Source organism: Egretta garzetta, unplaced genomic scaffold (genome assembly GCF_000687185.1).
Source record: "Egretta garzetta isolate BGI_Z169 unplaced genomic scaffold, ASM68718v1 scaffold16, whole genome shotgun sequence".
Taxonomy (NCBI): domain Eukaryota; kingdom Metazoa; phylum Chordata; class Aves; order Pelecaniformes; family Ardeidae; genus Egretta; species Egretta garzetta.
The window spans coordinates 5,776,745-5,798,791 of NW_009260022.1; the positions used below are offsets into that span (position 1 = coordinate 5,776,745).

At 36.5% G+C, this 22,047-nt stretch overlaps 1 protein-coding gene across 10 annotated transcripts in view; it reads right to left on the reverse strand.

The window, feature by feature from the left end:
- LNPK (lunapark, ER junction formation factor) overlaps positions 1 to 22,047 on the reverse strand; it is a 55,591-nt gene that overhangs the window by 19,276 nt on the left and 14,268 nt on the right. For all 10 annotated transcript variants that reach the window (XR_004842274.1, XR_004842273.1, XM_035896209.1 and 7 more), the window contains 6 exons: positions 15,428 to 15,508; positions 15,288 to 15,339; positions 7,845 to 8,063; positions 2,733 to 2,838; positions 1,951 to 2,021; positions 519 to 689 (listed from right to left, as the gene is read on the reverse strand). Coding sequence is in view for 8 of the 10 variants with exons in the window: in XM_035896209.1 (XP_035752102.1) it covers positions 519 to 689; positions 1,951 to 2,021; positions 2,733 to 2,838; positions 7,845 to 8,063; positions 15,288 to 15,339; positions 15,428 to 15,508 (700 nt within the window). In the remaining 2 variants the exon portion in view is untranslated. The remainder of the gene's footprint in view (positions 1 to 518; positions 690 to 1,950; positions 2,022 to 2,732; positions 2,839 to 7,844; positions 8,064 to 15,287; positions 15,340 to 15,427; positions 15,509 to 22,047) is intronic.

Sequence of the window (22,047 nt, forward strand, 5' to 3'; positions counted from 1 at the left end):
TATTTCTGTCATTTACAGTGCTATTTTCTACCTGTTTATCAGTAACATTAGGGTGAAAAATTTTGCTGTGCCATGGTTTGCATGAGACATTGCCCAATATGAAGAAATTTTAGGGTACAGGACAGAAGACAATAGTATCAACATGCTGAGCTAGAAGCAGGAACAAGAAGAATCAGAAAAAAAAAATTATAAACTGCACTGACTATGAAGTTAGAAGAGAATAGACTATTTCAGTTGGAAGGGACCAGCAGCGATCATCTAGCCCAACTACGTGACCGATTCAGGGCTGACCAGAAGTTAAGATGATGCCCTTAATAAGCATGTTATTAAGGGCATTGTCCAAATGCCTCTTAAAAACTGACACGCTGGGGCATCAACCACCTCGCTAGGAAGCCTGTTCCAGTGTTTGAGTTCTTCAGTTGTTCTTACAAAAAACTCATGTAGACAGAGAGCTAGAAGACCGGGGGGATTTCGTTAGACATTAAAAAAAGAGCAGACTTCATGAGATTAGCACATACCTTCTGTCTGTTGAGCCTCCTGGGGCTTTCTCTCTTTAGGTTCTAGAGGCTCCGTTTCAGATCTCAATTCTGTAGACTGCTTTTTTTCAAAGCTGAAGTCTGGAAGTCGTGGAGCCTGAGGTCTAGTTTTTCTTGCAGGATTCAAGAAAAAGCAGTAGGCACACCTAAATGCTACACAAAAGCACACTCAGTAATTAGCCTCACTAATTAATTTCACATTTCACCTTTATTCCTACACTACATTCTGACTGTCCAGAATACTAAAAACAGAGAATTAAATAAGTGGCTATCAGTACCTGAGAGTACCTCCATCAAATGTACACAAGCTGTTCCATATTTTTAACTTCAGCATATATTTGCTTCTTAAAAACCTGTTTGCTTTCAGCTCTGCTGCACTTAGAAGTACTGCCCACCACTGTGACTTGATCACAATGAACAAGATAATGCAATTCAGTACCACAAGATGTTGCCACATGGTGTTGTTCTATTTTTTCCTACAAAAAAATTAAGGTGGCAGATTATTTGTTTTTATGATGCCACTTTCCTCACCCTTTGAGTAAGGGGATGCTATGGATTCTGCAAGGTATGTCTCACTCTTGCTTTCTGAGGAGCAGAATGCTCCTCAAAATTTCTTACTGAAAAGGCAGTTTTGTTCTGAAGAAGTACTGGACACCACTTAATAGTTAAATGCATATTTCCTCCCCCAAGACAAGGAGGGAAGTGGCAATTTCTTGCACAGCTGAATTGTGAACTCACTTGAGCCAGGATGACACATTGATTATATATCTTTGGTTCCACAGGAAATGTTCAGCTTGTTGTTACAATGCTGTGTATTTACTTATAAAATTAAGCGAAACAAAAAGAGAGAAGATTTATCTAAGATTCCCTCATTTCTTAAGCATCAGGCTTACACTTGTGGTAGAAAGGAGGCAAAATAAAACATCTGTGTTCAATAAAGGGCTGTGTCTGTCTTAAGTTATTGTCAGCCATAAATTCACATATAGCCCCCTAGGGCTTGTTCCCACTCCTTTTCTGATACCTCCCCAAGATCTTCTTGCCAAAGCAAAATTTTGTTTAAGTTCTGGTAAAAGAGGCACACTTTAATGTCAGATAGTTTCTCAATATAAAACCCTTCTGAGAACCATTCATAGCCAGTAGCAATTCTCAGGGATGTATTGGAAGAGGCTTATTTCTACTGAATAGTTTTCTACACATAAAGTCCTTGGCCTGGAGGTTGCAATAAAGCACTTCTCTAAGTCTTCAAGTGAATCTTAAGGTACAGGCTAATAAGTTACCGTAAAACCGTTCCCATATGAAGTGGCATTTCACATTGTCAGTTAAGTACTTAACTGCAACCAAAATGAAGTATGATGCATGCTAGTTAAGAAACATAAGCCAACTACTAGGAAGTCTACCACAGATTAGCTCTTACCTATGTATTCAAACTCCTCCTTCAAAGCCATACCATTGTGAGAAAAACATTGCTGGCATATAAGGGCGTACCTAAAAAACATGAATAGTACATAATTACATAACTATAAGTAATAACACACTGGAGTGAGACGTACTTTACCTTAGATAGTCACTAATAGCTTAGATATTTACTCTTAAAAGGCAATTTCCACAGTGAAATAATTATTCGTTAATGCAAACTAAATCCAAATATTAAATAATAGTTTTTAAAGTTGGTTTAAAAACAGTGAAATATTCTTAGCTACAATTTAAACCTCACGGTTCAACATATTTTTAATATATTCATTGCCAGAAAATAACATCCAAATTAAGTTTATATTTCATTAGAATACACCCAATATGAAAAGCGACCACAGTTAACATGGAAGTTCTAATAAATTTGGACAGCTCTGAAGACAATCTCAAAGCCCTTATAATGATAATGAAGCTGAAATGCTAAGGTAATAAATTTTGGGCCTTTTTTTTTTTAGTTCAAAATATAATTCATTCACCCACTTGAGCATACATTTTTCTCTTTGTATCACATGGCTAATACCACCCAAAGCTAAGGTTAATTTTGTCAAAATATTACCATTTTTCCTACAAAGAGATTTCAGGTGAAGCACTGAGAAAGGGCCATTTCATTATGAACATTTCAGACAAATTAACTTGCAATTCTTTTACCCTTGATGCATCTGTCTTTAAAAAAAAAGGTTAAGAAGCTTCCTAAGTGCTTAGGTATTTCCTTTAGCAACATTTTACCTGTTCTGAGGACCATCACCAACCAAATATTCAATAACTCTGTCCACGACTCCTCTTTCTCGAGGAAGAATAGGTCTTGCTAAAGGAGGGCCTGGAGGATGAAGACCTAGGAAGACACAAACTATGTCAAAATTATTTTCAATTCTATTTTACATAACCTGGTATTTCACTGTGCATGCTAGTATAATGAAATAATTGCACCTACTTAATATACATGCTCATATTTCTTAGTCCACTAGGAAAGATGTAAGATTTTTAAACCCACAATAGTTAAAAGTTCCTCTTCTGCTCCTTTAGCTTATCATCTTATTAAATCACTCTACTTTTACACCTTGGATATGTAATTAAACTTATAATTTCTAAAGAACTTAAGGCATCAATGGTATTTAATTATTACTCACAAATAGAGACTTTTTAAGCAAAGAAAAACTCCTTATTTGAGTTTTCTTCATATACTCTCAACTCTGCACACTTGACACTTCAAGTTTACACCAATAAATCTGGTAAAATCAATTACAACACTGAAAGAACTAAAGATGTTACTAAAGAAGCACCCACTAGTTTCCGTGTAATTACTATACCACATGAGCATGCCCTCAGTGTCTGTTCAGTCTACACGATAAACCTGTCTAGCCATTTGGCACTTCGGTAATCCCATGGTTAATGGCAAGTTGGATACTTTCAGATTTATGCTTAGTCAAAGAAGCCAGAAGGCCACTATATCAAGATAACATTTTTCATATCGCATGTGTTTAACAAACTACTATGAGAATAAAACTCCATTAAGAACAGGTAACAGCAATAGTCAGTACCACCTTTTCCACCTCTGTTTACATATGCCAGTTAAAGACCACCAGTGGCACAAACTTGCCTTTCCACAAAGTTTTAAAACATCTGGTCTATTGTGTGAGACCACTGCAAGCCGCCAATTTCCATTTACGTAGCTTTGAGTTCTTATGCCTACCTTCCTTTCCAGCCTTAAACAGAAGATGCTAGGCATAATGAGCAAAACACAGTTTGGTAAGAAACTAAGCCTGAATCATTCAGATGTGACCATTCAAATAACCAAGTATCTGAAACTTCTTCCCAAGGCCACATGTCTGGCCAAGAGACATTCTACACAAGCAGAGGAGGCATTAAGTTACAGTACTTTCAACAAGCACATAGCAGACACATAGTCTTGAATGTGAGATAATTAAGCAAGCACTTGGCAGGGGGGAAATAGGGAAGACTTAAAATGTATTCCTGTAAGACCTTCCTGAAATACATTCAAAGGCCACAAAAAGGATGTTTTGAGTAGGACAATGAACCAGTCCTTTCAGAACTCTGAAACTGGGACAAAATGGTCAGCTTCGAGCCACCTGAAGACAAAATTATGAAACCTGACAGGTAAGACTCAGTTTAACCCAATGGCAAAATTACTTGTAATAATGCAAAAGTCCTACTGAAGCTCAAGATACTTAAGAAGGTTAGGCAGAAAGAGATTCAACTAACATTAGCAGGTTTCATACAGAGATAAGCATATGGTAATCTGAGGCCATGCAAGAAATAAGTATATTTAATTCATAGAAGTAAAATTCTCAAGGCACAAAAAGTGATCAGTGTTTTCTCAGGGAAGAGTTCCGGTTTGTAGCTATTCTCTCTGTGTCCAATAAAAAAAAAAGTATACAAGAGGCATAGCTTAATGGAAAGGCTTTTAGTGACCACAGTTCAGCCTTCAATTCTCTTTTCCATTTGCTGCATGCTTCCAGTATTCTTCTTGGGAAGATATGTTTCACAGAATCCCCCATAATGCCCAATAAACACAGAGGAAGCTAAAAGATAAAACAAGCTTAAACCCACTGTCTGAAGATGCAAAGAAGGATTTTTTAAAAAATGCAAATAAAAGACTACCAATAGAGTTTGTTAGCAAATTGAACTAATTCGGATGAACATCTAATTGAAAGATACTGTGCAAAAAACAGTGGACTTCAAGCTTCTCAGAAGACAGGCTTAGCTTTCTTGTAGCACCTTAGCTGGGGACAGCACCAGGACATGCACAGTCACAGCCTCCAACACAGCTGATGCTCTTCCATGAACATACACACAGAAGTAACACATACCTCCCAAGTAGAGCAGATACACAGGCAAAGCCAACACAGAACGTCTTACAATTTGATAAGCTGATCCAAGATGGGCTTTAGGTTTAAATACAGCATTAAATGCAACTGCCAGCAATTACCATCTCCAATCATCTACCTTTTATCCTCACAGACTGGAGCAACAAAGGAAAGATCAACTTAGGGTAGAATGTGTTACATTATGGTAAACCTCAAGCTGAATGCCATGTACAGCTGACCTCCATCCACTATGGCAAATGTCAAACACTGTAGGAATCAAACGTTTTCAGCAGTGCCCTCCTGAAGTGCTGCACATGGGATGAGACTAATCTTGCCATTAAGGCTGCAATCTTTCTAACAGCACAGCCTTTCAAAACACCACTCATCAATACTGGAAAACTGACCTAAATTGACTGTCCTAATCTTTACAGGCACAGTAAAATTTGATCAGGAAATACTGCCATTTACAACCTTTCAATAAGCACAAAGAAGTTCCATGCTCAACACCAACGATTTTAAAATAAACCTCATTTTCACAAACTGAATTCAGGAGAACTCAATCAGTGAATGCATTCCAAAGTTACTCCTGTATTCTGTCAACAACCAGCAATCCAGACTAAGGAAACCCTCACAGCAACAAGGAAAAAAAATTCAGTGCAAGATAAACAGGACCTAATGCTTCATTTTATAGATTCTGAAAAAGCTGACCAGAGAAGAGTTGAAGCAAAATCTCTTTCCTAAAGCATCACAAAAACCTGAAAAAACCACCCAATACTTTCATTTAAAAAAGTGAATGCATAATGTCAGACACAGGTGTGAAGTAAAGATCTGGAGCACTGATATAAACTGCAATAAAATTAAAGATCTAGAATAATTTTGTGAATACCTAGCTAACAAACATGTATTTAGCCCTAAACTCAAAAGACCAACTTTGCATATGACCTGTATATCACCAATATATGAAACGTTTCCAGAAGTTAATAAACAAGGTAAAAATTAAATAGTTACCTAGAATAAAACATCACAACACACTCCAAGAACAACTTCAATTACCTGCCTACTAATAACTCAAACCAACCAGCTTAGTTGTCATGCTGTTATGGACACCAGTAATTAATATAAACATCAAAAGCAATCATTGTAGAAAGACTGGTCATTTCTGCAAAGCTTGGCAAACTCTCAACTACCTGCTGGTTATTAATTTTCAAACATATGGGAGCTCTGTGGTAATACATGTTAAATTGATTCTCCTCTACAAAATATAGTATAATGAAAATGAATTATTAATCTTCTCTAAAGTAGAGATAATTAAGGCTATTCATATTTGTTGTAAGCCATGCATAAATTTAGATGCAATGATATTACTCTTATACATACTGAATTTATATACTCTTCACTACAGCTACATGACAGAATTTATATGCCTGGAAGGTTTGGGGAAATTCAAGAGAAAATAGGGCTTCCACATTAACTGACAATGCAGTGGCTTCATCGCTATCTATGACACTTTTGGTCAAAATACCGGTTATTAGTGAAAAAAATGTGCCTATAAAGCATTATCACAAAAACTACATTAAATATTTTAATTCACAGGCTTGGCAACTGTCCTTTCAAACAAGTCCATTAACTTTTTTTTTTTTTTCATTCTTCCTCTAAAACATTTCTGCAGTAACAGCTGAATTTCATCCAGCTGCCTGGATGAATCTTCCTGCCTGAATCTTCCCCTAAGAATAAAACTATTATAAAGCTGATATTGTTTTATTATATAGCCAGCTTCTTAAACAAGAAGGAGCATCCGATTTTAAACTCAATATGGAATTTTCAGTAAACAGGTTTTTGTAAACATGGTTTGTAACCAAATGACCAGTTTCCTGGTGCAAGGAGCCGATTTTACTACATTAAACATGAACAGGCATTTCAACATTCAGCTGCCCAAGATCTTCCATTAAGAGATCAGGTGTCAATATATTACATATATTCCTACTTTTAGATTGTATCATGAAAGTTAATAAGCAGTTTGTAAGACCTAAGTAACAAAGTTAAAAATCACAAACACAGGGCCGAGAAAAATATTCTTGATCACTGTATAAAGAGCAAAGAACAACTCCACATTACAGTGGTGCTCAAAAGATTCTTGGCAAGTTGCATGCCTTCTGTTTTCAAGACAGCATTTCATCTCCTTTCTTGCCTTGTGATCTAACTTGCCAGACATCCTGCGACAAATGAAAGGCCTGGAACTAACCCATACACAGCCTTAGAATGAAAACAATGCCCCCCCCCCCCCCCCCCCACCTCTCAAATTTTGCTATCCCTCCTTTGGCATTTAGTTCATGTTCTATTTAATAAAGTCCACCCCATCTGAACACCAAGCCAGAAGTCCAGGGAAAAGCATTTTCAGGATATGAAACAAAATTTTAAGCAGCACTCAAGTCTACCAGATTTCAACCTGTTGCTAAACTTTTGACTCTTGTACCAGAATAACAGTAAGATTTTAGAAGAATTCAGCTACAACATAGACAACTTTTCCTGCGTCTTTGGTATTTTACACTTCAATCTATGACTATAGATTGCATGACTATACCTCCTAGAGTAAAAATTTAAATAAATGTCAAAATTCATGTTAAAAAATATGTGCAGGGTTTAGTGAGAAACATGAATGTATTCTGAAAGTGTTCTCCTCTGTACCTGATTTATATGTAAGTGTACAGCTCTTCTAAACTAAGAACATAAAAAGGTATGCTGTATTGTTGACTACAGAATACTGCAAAGTTTTATTGCCATTTAAACAAAGAAGCCATAACAGTTAAATGAGCTCAGGCAATAGGTTTCAGCATCAAGAGGTGCCAGCTGTAAAGAGTTATGGCTAATTGAATATGGAACTCCTGCTTAATCAGATAACTGCTCTGCTATTTCCAAATGAAATGCCATTTCCATACTGTCTGAAAATGGCCTATTTTATTGGTAACCAGAGAAAACAATATAAACTGTAAATAACATTAAGTGCTCTGTTTACCCATTCCAGGCACTGAAGTAGCAGGGGATCCAGGGCGTCTTGGTAAAACATTTGACTGCAAGGATGGCACAACAGTTCTTTCTGGGGGTCCACTCAGAGCTGATGTCTCTCTCTGCAGATTAGGAGTTGCTGGAACCAGTGATTTTGGAGAGCCTTGTTTGGACGTTGCAGGTGAAGGCATAGAAGCATTTCTTTGAGCTGTGGTCCTCTGACGAATTTCTGACAAGAACAAAGAACAAGTGCATGCTGAATTTAACATCTAGCATTATAAGCAAGAAATTAGTAAAAATACATTAATACTGCTATTCCAATCAATAAATGACAGAGTCAAACAAAACCAGAAAGGTCTGTAACTAATGATCACCAGCTGCTTTGGCTGAGCATGCCATAGAAATAAACCCCACACAGAATACTGTATTTTAATAGCAATAATAATTAACTGTTAAATACTTAGGGCAAAATTCTTCTAGAAGAAAATTAGCAGATACCTACCTTACGATTCTGTTCTCTAAGGCAGAATGTTGGATATCTGAATAGCTAGATTCAAACAATGTGCAGACAGAACTGATGGCTGTTTTTACTCTATAGTCTAAACATGCTTCCAAGTATTTAGCTTTCTATGGGACCAAAACTATTCTGTCAATGTCTAAAACATCCAGGCTAAGTGCCCAGAGTTATTAAAAATTTTTCAGCTTGGATAAATTAAACTATTCTAAAGCCAGAAGAAAATGCAATTCTTCATTCACATCATATAGTTTTGTTCACTATTTTCAGCAACCCTACCAACAAGCCCCACACTTGGATTGTCACGAAGCAAGAACGGACTCTGGTGGAACATGTCCTTAGTTCTACCTCTCTTTACTCCACTATTGGAGTTACTATTAAATCGCTATTATGAAAAACTGAATAGGTTTCTTCAGTTCTTCTTACCTGAAGCCAGAGTTCTCATTACAGGAATATCATCCCAGTAATATATCAAGGTTTGGATATTGTATTCATGCAAACCTGGAGTTCCATTATATTTATACAAGAGTTTGTTCCCCAAGACAAGCCAGGAACAGTGCTCATGAACAGCAGTCGCTATCATCTATTTCTCATCCTGTCTACACCTAATCTCCTCTAGGGAGCCTTTGAAATACACTATTGCAACAAATCAAATTGAAATGTACCCCTCACTTTAGGACCATTAACATGGTTAACAGCCTAGTCTCTAAAAGGTAAGTCCCATGAATGCTTGCACCCAAGGCTACAGTACCCTACAGAGTTAGTGTCTAGCACCCACATCAGATTGAACAAGCTTGCTTGTCTTCCTTCACAACAAATGGAATTTAACATTAGAATTGGACTTTAAATTCATCTCCCTGAGTTTCAAGATCAGAGATATTTTATCTGCTGACTTTGTGTCAGGCTGGGAGAGTTTAAATCCTTAGCAGGCAGTTTACAGGTCCACTGGCAACCAGCCACAGGGAGATGGGTGTGCTGAAGTCTGAAGGAGTGATCCCTGTCCCCAAAAGTACAATATTACCACACTAAGCTTCTGTATGGGCTGGAGGAGGCAGGGAGTGTGCGACACCAGCTCACATTAGCTAAGAAAGAGTTGTTATCACTGAAGTCCTGGGTCAAACGTAAAAGTTCTGTTGGAAGATCGCCAACATCCGGTGCCACAGAATTGCAACATACATAGGCTATGTCCTTGCCTACTTATCTGTACATATAAATAGGATTCATATACACCAGAATAAGGAATAAAAGACTCTTCAGTATCATCAGTTAAAAAGACTACAACTGCACAAAGTCTTGCTAAAAATCCACCTAGTTCAGTTTCCCACAGAGCAGCACAAATTACCAGTTTTCCCCTGCCACACCTTCATGTGCATGATTGCATTGCCCCACACATCATCCAAGTTAGATCACCCAATGAGCATGAAGATTCTAAATTTTAACTCTGTTTTAGCAAGTGAAGTTTCCCCCCCCCCCCTATTTAAACTGTTCACAATCTGGAAACCAGGATATATCGGTGAGGCAGTTGCAGAAATTCCTTTAAGGTTTCCTTGGTGACTTGTTTCAATTTTGAAAACTGCTCCTCTGTCAGAAGTTTTACTTTAATCAAGAATTAATTTATGAAGAACCTCACCACTGACATTTCTTTGAGAGCTTTTTGTGAGAGACCTTAGTAGTAACCTTTCAAGTCTAACTACACTAGAATAATTGCATAATCTTCTCCATGCCATCTGACCAACAGGCATGACTCATCTACAAACAATATATTGACTGTCCCCCACGATCTATTTATCCATATGTTTAAGTTTGTGTAATAGTACTAGTTTCAAAAATCTAGCTAAAGATATGCAGTGTCTCAACACTTCTCAGCTCCACAAATCTTTAAAAAAGTGAGTGATAAATATGAAGCCTAACTCCACTTGTTCCAAGATAATTTTAAATATCTGTAAAAAGACATTTTAATCCACTGCTAAGATTTTCTTCATTCTTTTTCATTATAAAGCCTGCTTTATTATGGTTTTACATATAAAATCGTTAAAGATCATGACTATAATTTCTACATATGGATGTTACTTCTACATTTTTAAGGCTGTCTTTCTATATCATGTGGTTTAAGCATGTCAGTTCTGGTTACTTAACAGCTCCGAGTGTTTCGATAGGTCATGGATACATCCACATTTCTTCTGAGCCCATAATACAATATTCCTAAATAATTTCCATGCCACCTGCAAGAGCTTTGCCCATTTTGACCCTTTCTGAAGGGTCATTTTTGGCAAGCGTCCTTTAAGAAGACTTTCAATTTTTAAAAAGTTACTGCTACTTTAATGACTCTCTCCATATTTTTGCTCCTGTAAGGATGTTGAACCCAAGTACTTTACAGTCAGCATTAGAGATGTGCTTCAGTAGTTTTAATCTCGTTACAGAGGTAAGAATACAAGACTCATCACTAGTTTCCACAAAATGGTAACAGGTTATACACAAGGCTTATTTTTGTTTCCACACACACACTTAAAAGTTCATTTGGCTTTCGCTCTATTTTTATTTCATACTTAAGAGAACTTGTCAACACTCTGCTGCTCCCCAAGTAGGAGAAGTTACCAGAAGAACTTACATTATGAGAAATGCTCTCCTTGGTGAGATCAATAGCCCATCCATACCAATATTTCATCTCTTAGAGTGGTTGTAGATGTTATTTAATGACAACACACAAATCTGAATGATTTCTGTTGCCTACATCTCTGATACTACCCCCAGGATCCATAAACGCATTGTGAGGGATGTCAGAGAGTACAGCCCTATCTAATCGTTTTACTATCACATATGGACCCTGTTGCCCATGAACTCGTCTGATTTCTTTTAAACCTGCTGCCCACTTCGGCATTAACAGCCCTAATATTCTTCTGCAGTAACTGGATATGATCTATATACTTCTCAAATTGCTTTATGTTGAGATGCAATGTGTTAACAACAAGCCTCTTGCAAAGTTCCAGATTTCCATAACTCAAGTCCCACAAGTTAGCCGAGTAGCATGTCTGTCGGGTCTCAACACTAACGCAACATACAGCTACTGCTGATGTAGTTTTAATGAAGTTTTGCAATTTTCCACAAGTTTTTTTCTTCCCTGAATGATTTTTGTGCATCTGCAAACCAACTGTATGAAGACAGATAAATAAAAATAGAACTTTTATTCTTCAAGCACACCGGAGTCCAAACTCTGCAGTTACCAGCACTGAACAATATAGCTATATAAGCAGACATACTACTTAGGGCTACTACTCACCAACTGATGATTAAGTATGATCTCCTAAAGATCACTAAGATATTGCCAGTGGCAAGACAGCTGTATCTTTCACATTTACAAGCATAACTATTTTATTTCTCACTCACCTCAAAACTCCTTTATTTTTGTAGAGAAAAATACATCATTTTTAAAGAGCTAAAGCACAATGCACATAAATATATAGCTCACAACTTGTTGGCTTTAGTGGCAAAGACCAAACAAAAATTTTCCTCCTTCATGCCTGTACCCATAGCACATCTTGCAACCATCTGTTACTGCATTATTTTCAATTCAGGTCACAGAGTAATCTCATTTACAATACAGCCCTGCTAACAGTTGTATTGGCACAATGAAGGGAGCAGGTATCAACAACAGGATATTATTGATAAATATTTATTCCACTGCCAATATATCCGTACCCTATTTTTTTCATTCAAAGTACCGAATAACTATGTACTCATTAACACTACCCCTCAAAACATTTCTGAATAGATAAAATTGCACTTAAGTTTTCAAATTCCTTTTGTTCTGTGGATTTCCAGGTGCTTTCTTATGCCAAACTCAGCATTCATCTGAATCATGTGTTAAACTACAATTACTTAAGAAGTGCATGTCACAAATCACAAAAACTGCAAAAAGAGCTAAACGCATACGAAAAGTGGGGCATTACCAGCTGTTTATCTGAGAATCAACTATTATGTAATGCTGATTAAATCTTTGTACTAATTGGTATGACGCACAAGTTCCCATTTCAACTGGTAAGTCAAAAACATTCCAACTAACCTACCTAACATCAGCTACCTCGTACACAACATCGTCCAATCTGATTACACATTGGTCATTATTTACCCTCTTTTCAAAGAGACTCAGTTACAGAGCTCAAGATAATGAGTTCTGCTGCCTGGCTAGCTCGTGTCCAAAGTGAGGAAAGACAATATCAAGGAAGCCTTAATGTTAACTTGTTAACAGATACTTTATTATTCCCAATCACTACAATTCTACTACATATTGCATGCACCAAATTACACCACAACCACATTAAGGTGTCATCTAGTTACAGTAAATTATATACTGCCCAAAACAGAAGCTAATATTTGTTTGGGGCAGATATTATTTAGCATGAACAGCAATAAGCTAGTAGTTTTCTGACAGCTAAAAACTGGAGTAATTACTGCACATACAAAAAACAAGTTATTTAGAAAATAAGTCTCCATAATTTCACAAACTAAAGCCAAACACAGCTTGTTCCTCCTGAACTATAATGCACCTACAAAATACAATCTGAATATTCACTTTTACATGGACAAAAAGCAGCACCAATTCTAAATTCAATGTGTTATAGAACAGATTGGAAAAAGGGGAAAAAAAAGGAAGTTGTGCTCTGTATGAACAAAATTATACAGAATCATAGAATCATTTAGGTTGGAAAAGACCCTTGAGATAATCAAATCCAACCATAAACCATGATAACTCATAAAACTCATTTCCCAAAACCCTTTCCAAGGCTAAACTGCACTTTTATCCAGGATAAAGTAAATTGTTTATTTCAATGTGGATGTACCCAAAGAAGTTGAATATTGAAATAGAAGTGTATTTTACATACCTTTCTGGTTCACATCACAACAGTCTTCGAGAGCAGCACTTACATTCTTCTCAAATGAAAATAAACTGAAAGATGCCCTCCACCAGGTCCACGAGACCACTTCACAGCTAGCCCTACATAAAAAACCCTAAACATATATAGTGTGGGCAAACTCCTAGCAGCAACTGTTTCACTCTATGGACCTGCTATTATACCACACTTACTATTATTATTATCACAGCCCTTCTAATAACAGTCAAGTCCAAAATCAGCACAACACGCCATATGCTGGATCCAACTAACCTGCTTTTGACTGAGAACCCTGGATCAAAAGCACACACACTGCGCTTTGTAAACCCAAAGACACACAAGACCAACTAACAGAGACTGAGCAATTCACTTGTCACCATCACTACTTACACAGCCTGGGCAGAGCAGAAGAGAACAATCCTGTAACTCCTTAGACTTCCAAAAATGCTGGTGATATCTCTTAATAAAGCCAGGGTGACTTCTCATTGCCTATTTAATTTATAGCTAGTTATCTCCAAATCTCTACACAGAAACACACATTTCAAGACAGTTTCATCCCCTGGTTAGCATTACTTGCATTCTACAAACACATCTGGCACCCTAAGGCTGGAGTGATTTCTAACATACCTCAAGGACAAGGATGAATATAGAGAGTTAAGAGAAAAAAAAAGAAACAACCACAACACAGACTACCTAAACATTATAGGTATGACAGAAAATTCTTGGCAACCACCCGTTAGCTGTATTAAGGCAGAGAACAGAACAGGGTGTCAAATGGCTGCAGCCTTAAAAAACTATGAATGCTGGAGAAATGGCATGATGGGAGAGACAGGTAAGGAGCAAACTTGAGAAAAAGCTGTTGTGCCCAGGACACCGGAAGAGATAACAGCTATACTGCTAACATACTGCACTGCAACTATTCACTGTCAATGTCAACAAGTAAGGACAGGCTAAAAATATTTTCGTGACAATCTGAAGCTAAGCAAGAAGAACAAAACAGTGGATTTGACCATGCAGTTACAAACACCTCAGTTAGTAAATCTAGGTGCTCTACACCCAAAGCCTGCACTCCAAGAGCGAAAAATGAGACAAAAGTTTGGTTACTCAAAAGAATTAGACACAAAGTTGTCAATTCTAATATACGCTCTAAAGCAACCTATTTGATGGAAAATTATGCACATCAGATTCTGCAATTTATTTTGAGCACTAGCCCCTACAGGTTATAACAGCAAATTAGTACTCACACTCTGAGACAGATCTTTGTAGTATCTTCAGTATTATAACACAAAGTGCATTTATACTGTGCTAGTACTAGCATTTTCAGTTTAACTACAGCATATTACACTCAGCTTTAAGAAAAAACTTAACAGTAGTTTGTTCGCATAAATATCTTTCTTTAATTTATAGCCCACATTTTTAATGCAAATATTCTACTGGTAGAGTGGGGAGGCGAGATCTTTTCAGTTGTGTAACCTGTGTGTGCAATCTAGAAACAAGGCTTCCTTGAAACATATGCAAGCTTTTTCTATTTATTTTACTATTTTATTCAACAGCACCTTTCAATGGAACATCAAACTAGTAATGAACTGTCCACTTTTTGCATCTAGAAGAGTACAGATTTCTGCACTAGCTTTATGGAATATCTCCATCCACCATATAGAAGTAGTATAAGCACTGCATTAGGAAAAGGCCTTGGTAGCCAGAAATAGAAATAGAATGGAAAAGCTGTATCAATTAACATTACATAATATTTGAAAGCACTTTAGTATTCTAGAAAAATTGCAAGTATGCCACAAGAAGTTAATTTTCTCTCTACTTTAGCATCAAGCAGCATTAAACATCCTGCTCACTAGAAGAGCATCAGCCTTCAGTAACAGATCCTTCATCTGAAAAATACAGCACAGTAATGGGCATAGTCTAATAAACAGTCTATTAACCCTAAATAAAGGTCAATTGATCTACAAATTTTATCAGAGAGACTTCTAGAGTGGAAATTGCAATGAAAGACGAGTATCTATGCTAAAGAGCATCCATTTTACTTGGCTGTTACCTTGTCCAGGTCTTGGGGTTGCAGATGTTCCAGCAGATGGTAGTTCAGCCTCCTGCCAATTAATTACAAATAACATCATCTGAATGTTTGGCTCCATAGTACCTTTCACATTAAATTAGTATCAATACCAAGATTCTTACCTTTGCACTTGATTCTGGATCAAACCTTTCAAGGATTAATTTAGCATTCTTATAAGTTTCCTTCTCCATTACTTCCTCAAGCTGGAAACAAAAGTTTCCACACATCAATACAGCATTCTTTCAAGTATTTTGCCCCCATATCCTCCCATTTACAAGCAACTTCTTAATGTTACCAAAAGGTGAAGCTCAGTCCAATGAACTAGTGGCATGTTCAGATACCTGCGGATTTGCTGTATTGAATGGAAATGAAGTTTTGCTTTCAAAAATAGTCTCTAAACTCTAATGGGCTACTTGTATTTAACAGCTTTATTGCAAGGAAACACCAAATATTGCTAATTGTTTACATATAATGAGGAGAATAATTACATGCACCAACTTCAATAATGGAATGTGCAAAAATCTATCAGCCATCATTATTGGAAGTTATTAGACATGACAAGCGAATGACAGGCAATTCCTTAGATTTATTTCCTCATAGCACTTAATGCTATTAATTTAAGGAAGGTCGTTAGCCAAGTGCTTTACAGAATAAAGTCTCTGTGCCAATTAACTGCTGTCAGCATCGATTTTAGATTATTTATTAGCAGAAGCAATTAGCTTGCTGCAAATGCTGTGAAAACTCACTAACTAGAGAACAGCCATGGAATTTGCTCAAATGACTTTAAAGGCTGAATCTCCATCTTTACAGCGATTCAAACTGCTTTTCAGAAAAAAAAGAGAACATGTTAAGAATTTAAATAAAAAAATTTACTGAGAAATACGCATACTTTAGGGACTGTAATTAAAGCACTTCATTATTACAGCATTTTATTTACAACACACTCAAGTGGCTTTATAGCTAATACATGGGCTTAATTAAAAAAGTAATCACTAGTAAAATATCATTTTAGGGGTTAACAGCCAACATCAGAAGAAGCTTAACTTTAAAACGGAGATAGCAGAAGTTATGACAAATAGCTAATATGTATAGAAATTATAATGCATTTTACAGTATCTTAAGCAGACCTTTTCTCCTAGATATGCTGACTAATGGCCATGTTCGGCTAAAAGCAGGGGGTTTGTTTGGTCTTAAGTTTGCTGTTGGCATAAACTGCAAAACTGAAAAGGTCAGGGGTCAAAAAATTAAGTTCTCTCAAACTCATTTATCACTGCTAAAATAACAAATGGTGCAGGTTAGCATGACTCTTATGCCATTATTTAGCTAGTGAGAAACTAAAGTCTCAGCCATTCTGCGCATACAGACCTCGCAGCGGTTTTGTCTTTGGACAGAGCTCAGAATTACAAATAGACCTCAGAAGCTAAACAACATTCACTCCATTTAATGGATGTACGGTATCCATTTAACACTCACTCCTACACACACTACCAGAACTTTAAGGCAAGGAATACTATTCAGGCTGTTAATTAAGGACTGTTGAGACAAAAGGGAGTGAAGTAAAAATCAATTTCCTAAACTTGTATTTCAGAAGGACCTTGGATTTAACGCACTAACTTCGTAAAACAAATGCCACACAGTGCAGTAAGATCAGAATTAAGGGTCTAATAGGAAAAATAAAGTATTTATTGCTTATAAAAGTGAAAACCATAAGGCAGACCTTTATATGAAGGGGTAAGGTTAGCAAGGTGAAGCTGCAAAGCAGGGAAGCATTAACAGTCAGTGTCAATACCTGCCCCCCAAATCAAAATAAAAAACCCTGAGTCACTTTATATCAATGAACACATAATGCATGCAATTGTCTTTATAGCCACACAGGAAAACGAGAAATAACCTTCTGCAGGACAAAGTGACCTTTAGGAAGAAAAAAACCAGAATGCTCCACCATCACTTGACACTTTCCTTATCTAACACACTTCTCGCTATAGCGGTATTAGATAGGATGGTAGTTATTTGTGGATATGTAAGCTTTGCAAAACAGTAACATTACTTTGAAATGGAAAAATTTAGCTCTCATCACAAGATTCAGATGTCAAATTTATTCTTCTCATAGTTATTCAACCATTCAACAAGTTACTGTTCATATTTGAAACTCACATATAGCCTTATAATTCTAGTAAAGCCGAATCTGAACAAGAATTCATTTTCACAACTGACTGTCTACAAATTTCTTGAAAACTTATAGAAATTGTCAAGGTTTCTATAAGCACACTCACAGTTCTCATGGTTTCTCTCCTACAATACATTTTTCTAAAATCAATTGAAATTTGGCTGACAATACCAAATAAGGAATCAAAGAGCTAAAAGCTTATTTACTCTTTCAGCAAATTAGTCTAATTACTAGAAGCAACTAAGGGCCCGTGTAAAGTTTAAATACTATCTCTACATTTGCATAGCAGAAAAACTGGCTAGTGCACTGCCACAGCAAGCTTGTTTATAAATGCAAATCAACATACTGACTTCTGGGTTATTCACCATCCTGAAGCATAACCTTGGAAAGGTTAACCTAGTGCTGAGCACTGGCTTGCTAACACAGCAAATTGCTCGACACCTCCTGCTCTTTTTTTGTAATGTACTCTTCTCAGAGGTCCAAAACTTTTCCCACAAAACCATTTTCTTTCTGCCAAAGGCTAATTCATAGTCTATTATCATCAAGCTTAAATGCTGAGTAACCAGGATCACAAGTGAGGTCTCTATGAAAGTTAATACCAGCCTAATCATGAATTTTTCAAACTTATTTCACAGAATTAACCACATCTTAATAAAGAAGCATGGTCATATACCACATTTTCTCCTATGAATGATTGCATGGATGGCCTCCTTTCCAACTGGCAACCAAACAGAATTCCTGTGGCAACGACATCAGTTGCCTACATTGAAAACTAATACGTGTAATGTATTTTAAGCTTCTTGTAAATGCGATTTAGCAACTGCAAGTCTGAAGTACTGGCAAGGTACAAACGACTTACTCATCATACTACCACGTGAGTTCTTAAATTGAATTACTTGGTATGTCAAACCCAACTATGGAGAGGTATTTCTTTATGTTCACACAAAGCAACAAGATTCATTTCAGTCTACCACATAAGATATGCCAATACATGTAGCAAAAGTTTCCTTAAAATAGGAAATAAATCATTTAAGCCACAATGGTCAAGTGTACTCTGGATAGATCCATGCAAACAGTAAAACAACCAAAGTAACTGTTTTGTATGAACACTGCCTGAAAGAAATACCTCATTTGATCATTCATCAGTAAATATGATTTTTAACTGTATTTTGAGCTTCTAATTGCATGTTTGCAGTACTCCAGCATATATTGGGTAGACACAACTAAGCGTATACAACAGCGAACTCCTGGTAGAGTTTTTGTCACATACTGAAGGTTATCAAAATATCTAGAGTTTTCTATGCCTGGAAGGTTAAAGGAATAAAGTTCATTAAACAGTAGTTATTTTAAAGAACAAAATTCATATGCTGCTTTTTTTTTTCCCCGTTATTAACCCAACTTCAATGCAGCCTTGAAATCAGATTTCTTTTTCTTCTCTTGGAAAATTAACAGATGCAACTTTCTAAGTTCTTACCCGAAATGGTTAGGAAGTCTGTCCAAGTCTAACTTTACACTCAGCCTACTATAGCTGAGCAAACTTCAGCAAAGTTTAATTCTAACATCAGCAAAGTAATTACTATGCTATCTTCACAACTATGTCCTCAGGCTTAGAATTATCCCGTCTTTAAGACTGCTGCTCCAGGTAAAGTCTCCACTAATTCCCCCTTGTAGCAGCTTAATGCATGTCCTGTGCCCTTGCTTTAATATGCTTAACCCTCTGAACTTGCTCATCTATACCCATTCAGGCTTAAGGGCTGACATCCTCATTAACTGAGAACTTTAAGGCCAAAATTACAGCTACACAATCACAACACAACCAGAGCATCCTTTACGATCAAGAAAGGGAAGAAAAAGTTGTATCTTGAAGTAGTGCTGTTATTATAGCTAATGAACTTAATCCCTACCCCAATCCATAAAGAAACACTCAACATGTTTTTTCCTAGTGAAAACTTTTAAAAGTAGTGTAGAGAGTCAGTTCTGTGGAAAATAAGCATTACACAAACTTTGAGTCGAAGTACAGGATAGACAATATTAATGGACATTTCAGATGAAGTACCTGGATATTTGTGTTTGTCATGTATTTTACCGGCATAAATATCCATATGAATATGCCACTAAAGACGGAAGCCTTTTGAACAGAACTGAAGTTCTATTGAGCAGCTCATTGCACAGTCACCAGGGCATTTTATCTAGTAGATGAGGAGCTTACTCTGTTAAGGTACCCTTCAGAATGTAAGTAATGTCACTAGGGAAAAGGTGGACCCCATGCCTGTAAAACACGAGTACTGCAACGTTTTTCAAAAGGACAATTGTCTTCAATATAAGATTTCTCCAGCAATCGGGTAGCTGAGCTGCAATGAAGTAAAAAACCAGAGCTGTTGTGGCAGGCTGACAGTGCCTAGACAGCAATTTGCATTACAAATAAACAGGAAATACATAATTTACTTATCCAAGACGATTTGAGGATCACAGTGTAAATATCTTAGTAACTAATCCTATTTGCAAACTCAGTAGCAAATCAGAATCCAACAGGGGAAAAAAAAATCCTCTCTCTCTTTATTATTTTATTTGGTAAAGGTTGTTTTACTAAAAGTAGGTGTTGCTACAGTTATTCATAGGCACAGGTAATCCTAAAGAAGCTAATCCAAAACAAAACCAAATCTGAATATTATCAAAACCAAGTTATCACAGAATGCAATTTTGAGTGTTTTTATCTAAAATACAAAATATATTCTGTCTCATTACCTGCATCCACTTTGAGCTCATTTCAGCACACTAGGTTTCATGTATGATGAGCTAATTTTAATGCTTAATTGAATACCTTTAAATTATTATGAAAATCGTGAGTCAATCTTCTGAGTAAAAAATACCAACACCATGCTGATTCAAGAGGCTGCAATAAGTCTTCTGTTTCTGGTTCCTTGCTAGGAACCAGGCACCCACAAGATCAGGAGGCAATCATGGACTTTTTACCCCCCTCAGATTGAAAAATAGCTGAGTTATAGGTTATTGGACTTCCCAGAACTCTATTTTACTAGTCCTATTTATAAGTTGCTCTTCAATGATTAAAGCTTGACATGCATACATACTAATGGCAAGGTATATTTCCAGGTTTAAACTCTCCATAGTTACACTATAATTTTTATATTGTTCACAAAGTATTCATGCAGTTGTTTAATTTTTGACTACTGTCTGCTCTTGTACAATGTGTTGGTTTGATTTTTTGCATATGCAAATTACACATTTACATCTTGTTTCAACAGCATCAGTTCCAAAAAACTCTTCCCTTTATAAACCAGCTTTTTCCTAGTCTTTTATTCAATGCCTTTTCTCTAAAGAAGAGTTTCTCTCACACAAAAATTCAGCATTAGTAGTTCTTCTAAAATAAATATGAGTATTTTCATGATTACAGAAATGTGAACTGAAATGGAGGCTTTACATTCAAGACTCCAAAAGCTGTTTTGTTCTCCATTGTGCTTTTTCTGTTCTAAGAACTTTCCCTCCAAAGCTACCCAATGACTATGTAAATTGGAGAGATTAACTAGTTTCTGTTAAGCAGTTTTTGTAAAATAAAATTAAAAACATAGCTGTCAAGCTCACTTATTCTGTTCTCAGAAAATGCAAGCCTGTCCAACCCCTTTTTTATCACCTCTTCAACCAAGGGACACTTCCATTTAATAGATTCCTTAATATAAAGATTAGCGGATGTAAATATTAGCAAATCCTCTTTACCAAAGGACAATGACACAATTAGGTTACAGGTTATCATTTTTACATGTACATTTTAAAAGTGATAAAAAAAACAGAGTGGAAGATCAGTGAAATCTGTTTCCCCTGTAAAGGCCACACATATAATACCAGACTCTTACCTGACTTTTTTTGGTAGCTTTGTGTGGATTTTCTATTAATTCAGCACCGTGGCAAAATCCAGAAGATGAGGTGAACGCTTTGGGAAACTCATTAACAATAAAGCCTCATAATACAACTTCTAGAGTTTGGGGGGGAGAGGACGGGCTGTTTTGTTGGGGTTGGTTAGGGATTTTTTGTGTTTTGGTAGTGGTGGTTTTTAAGTTTTGCCTTGCAAGGCAGGAGATGAAGCCAACAACAGTAAACAGAGAATTTCCTTATGGAATGATTAAGTACAGAGGAAACAGCTTTCGGTGTTAAACTTCACAAAGAGTGCAAGTTATCCAGGACTTGGAATCTTTTCCATCCTAAATTTGTCTTACTGAGATTAAATGTTGACCCAGTTGAAGCAAATACCTGGCATACACCAGTTTTATACTGCTAACTCATCCACACAGCTCACAAAATAGATGACCTCAAGACAACTGATAGGATTGATACATGACAAGACAGATTTTTTTAGAGGAAAGAATGTAATGGAAGAAATATGTAGTACCAAAACAGGATGGAGGAGGATGGGAAATAGGTGGTGATGCATTTAAGGTATAAACAATAATCTGTTACTTGATGAAAAAGTGAATCCAGACAAGATGGAAATCCTTTTTGCTGTTTACGAGCAAGACATTAAGTGACAGAGTAACTATTAAAGATGCAGTTGCATTCTATGTT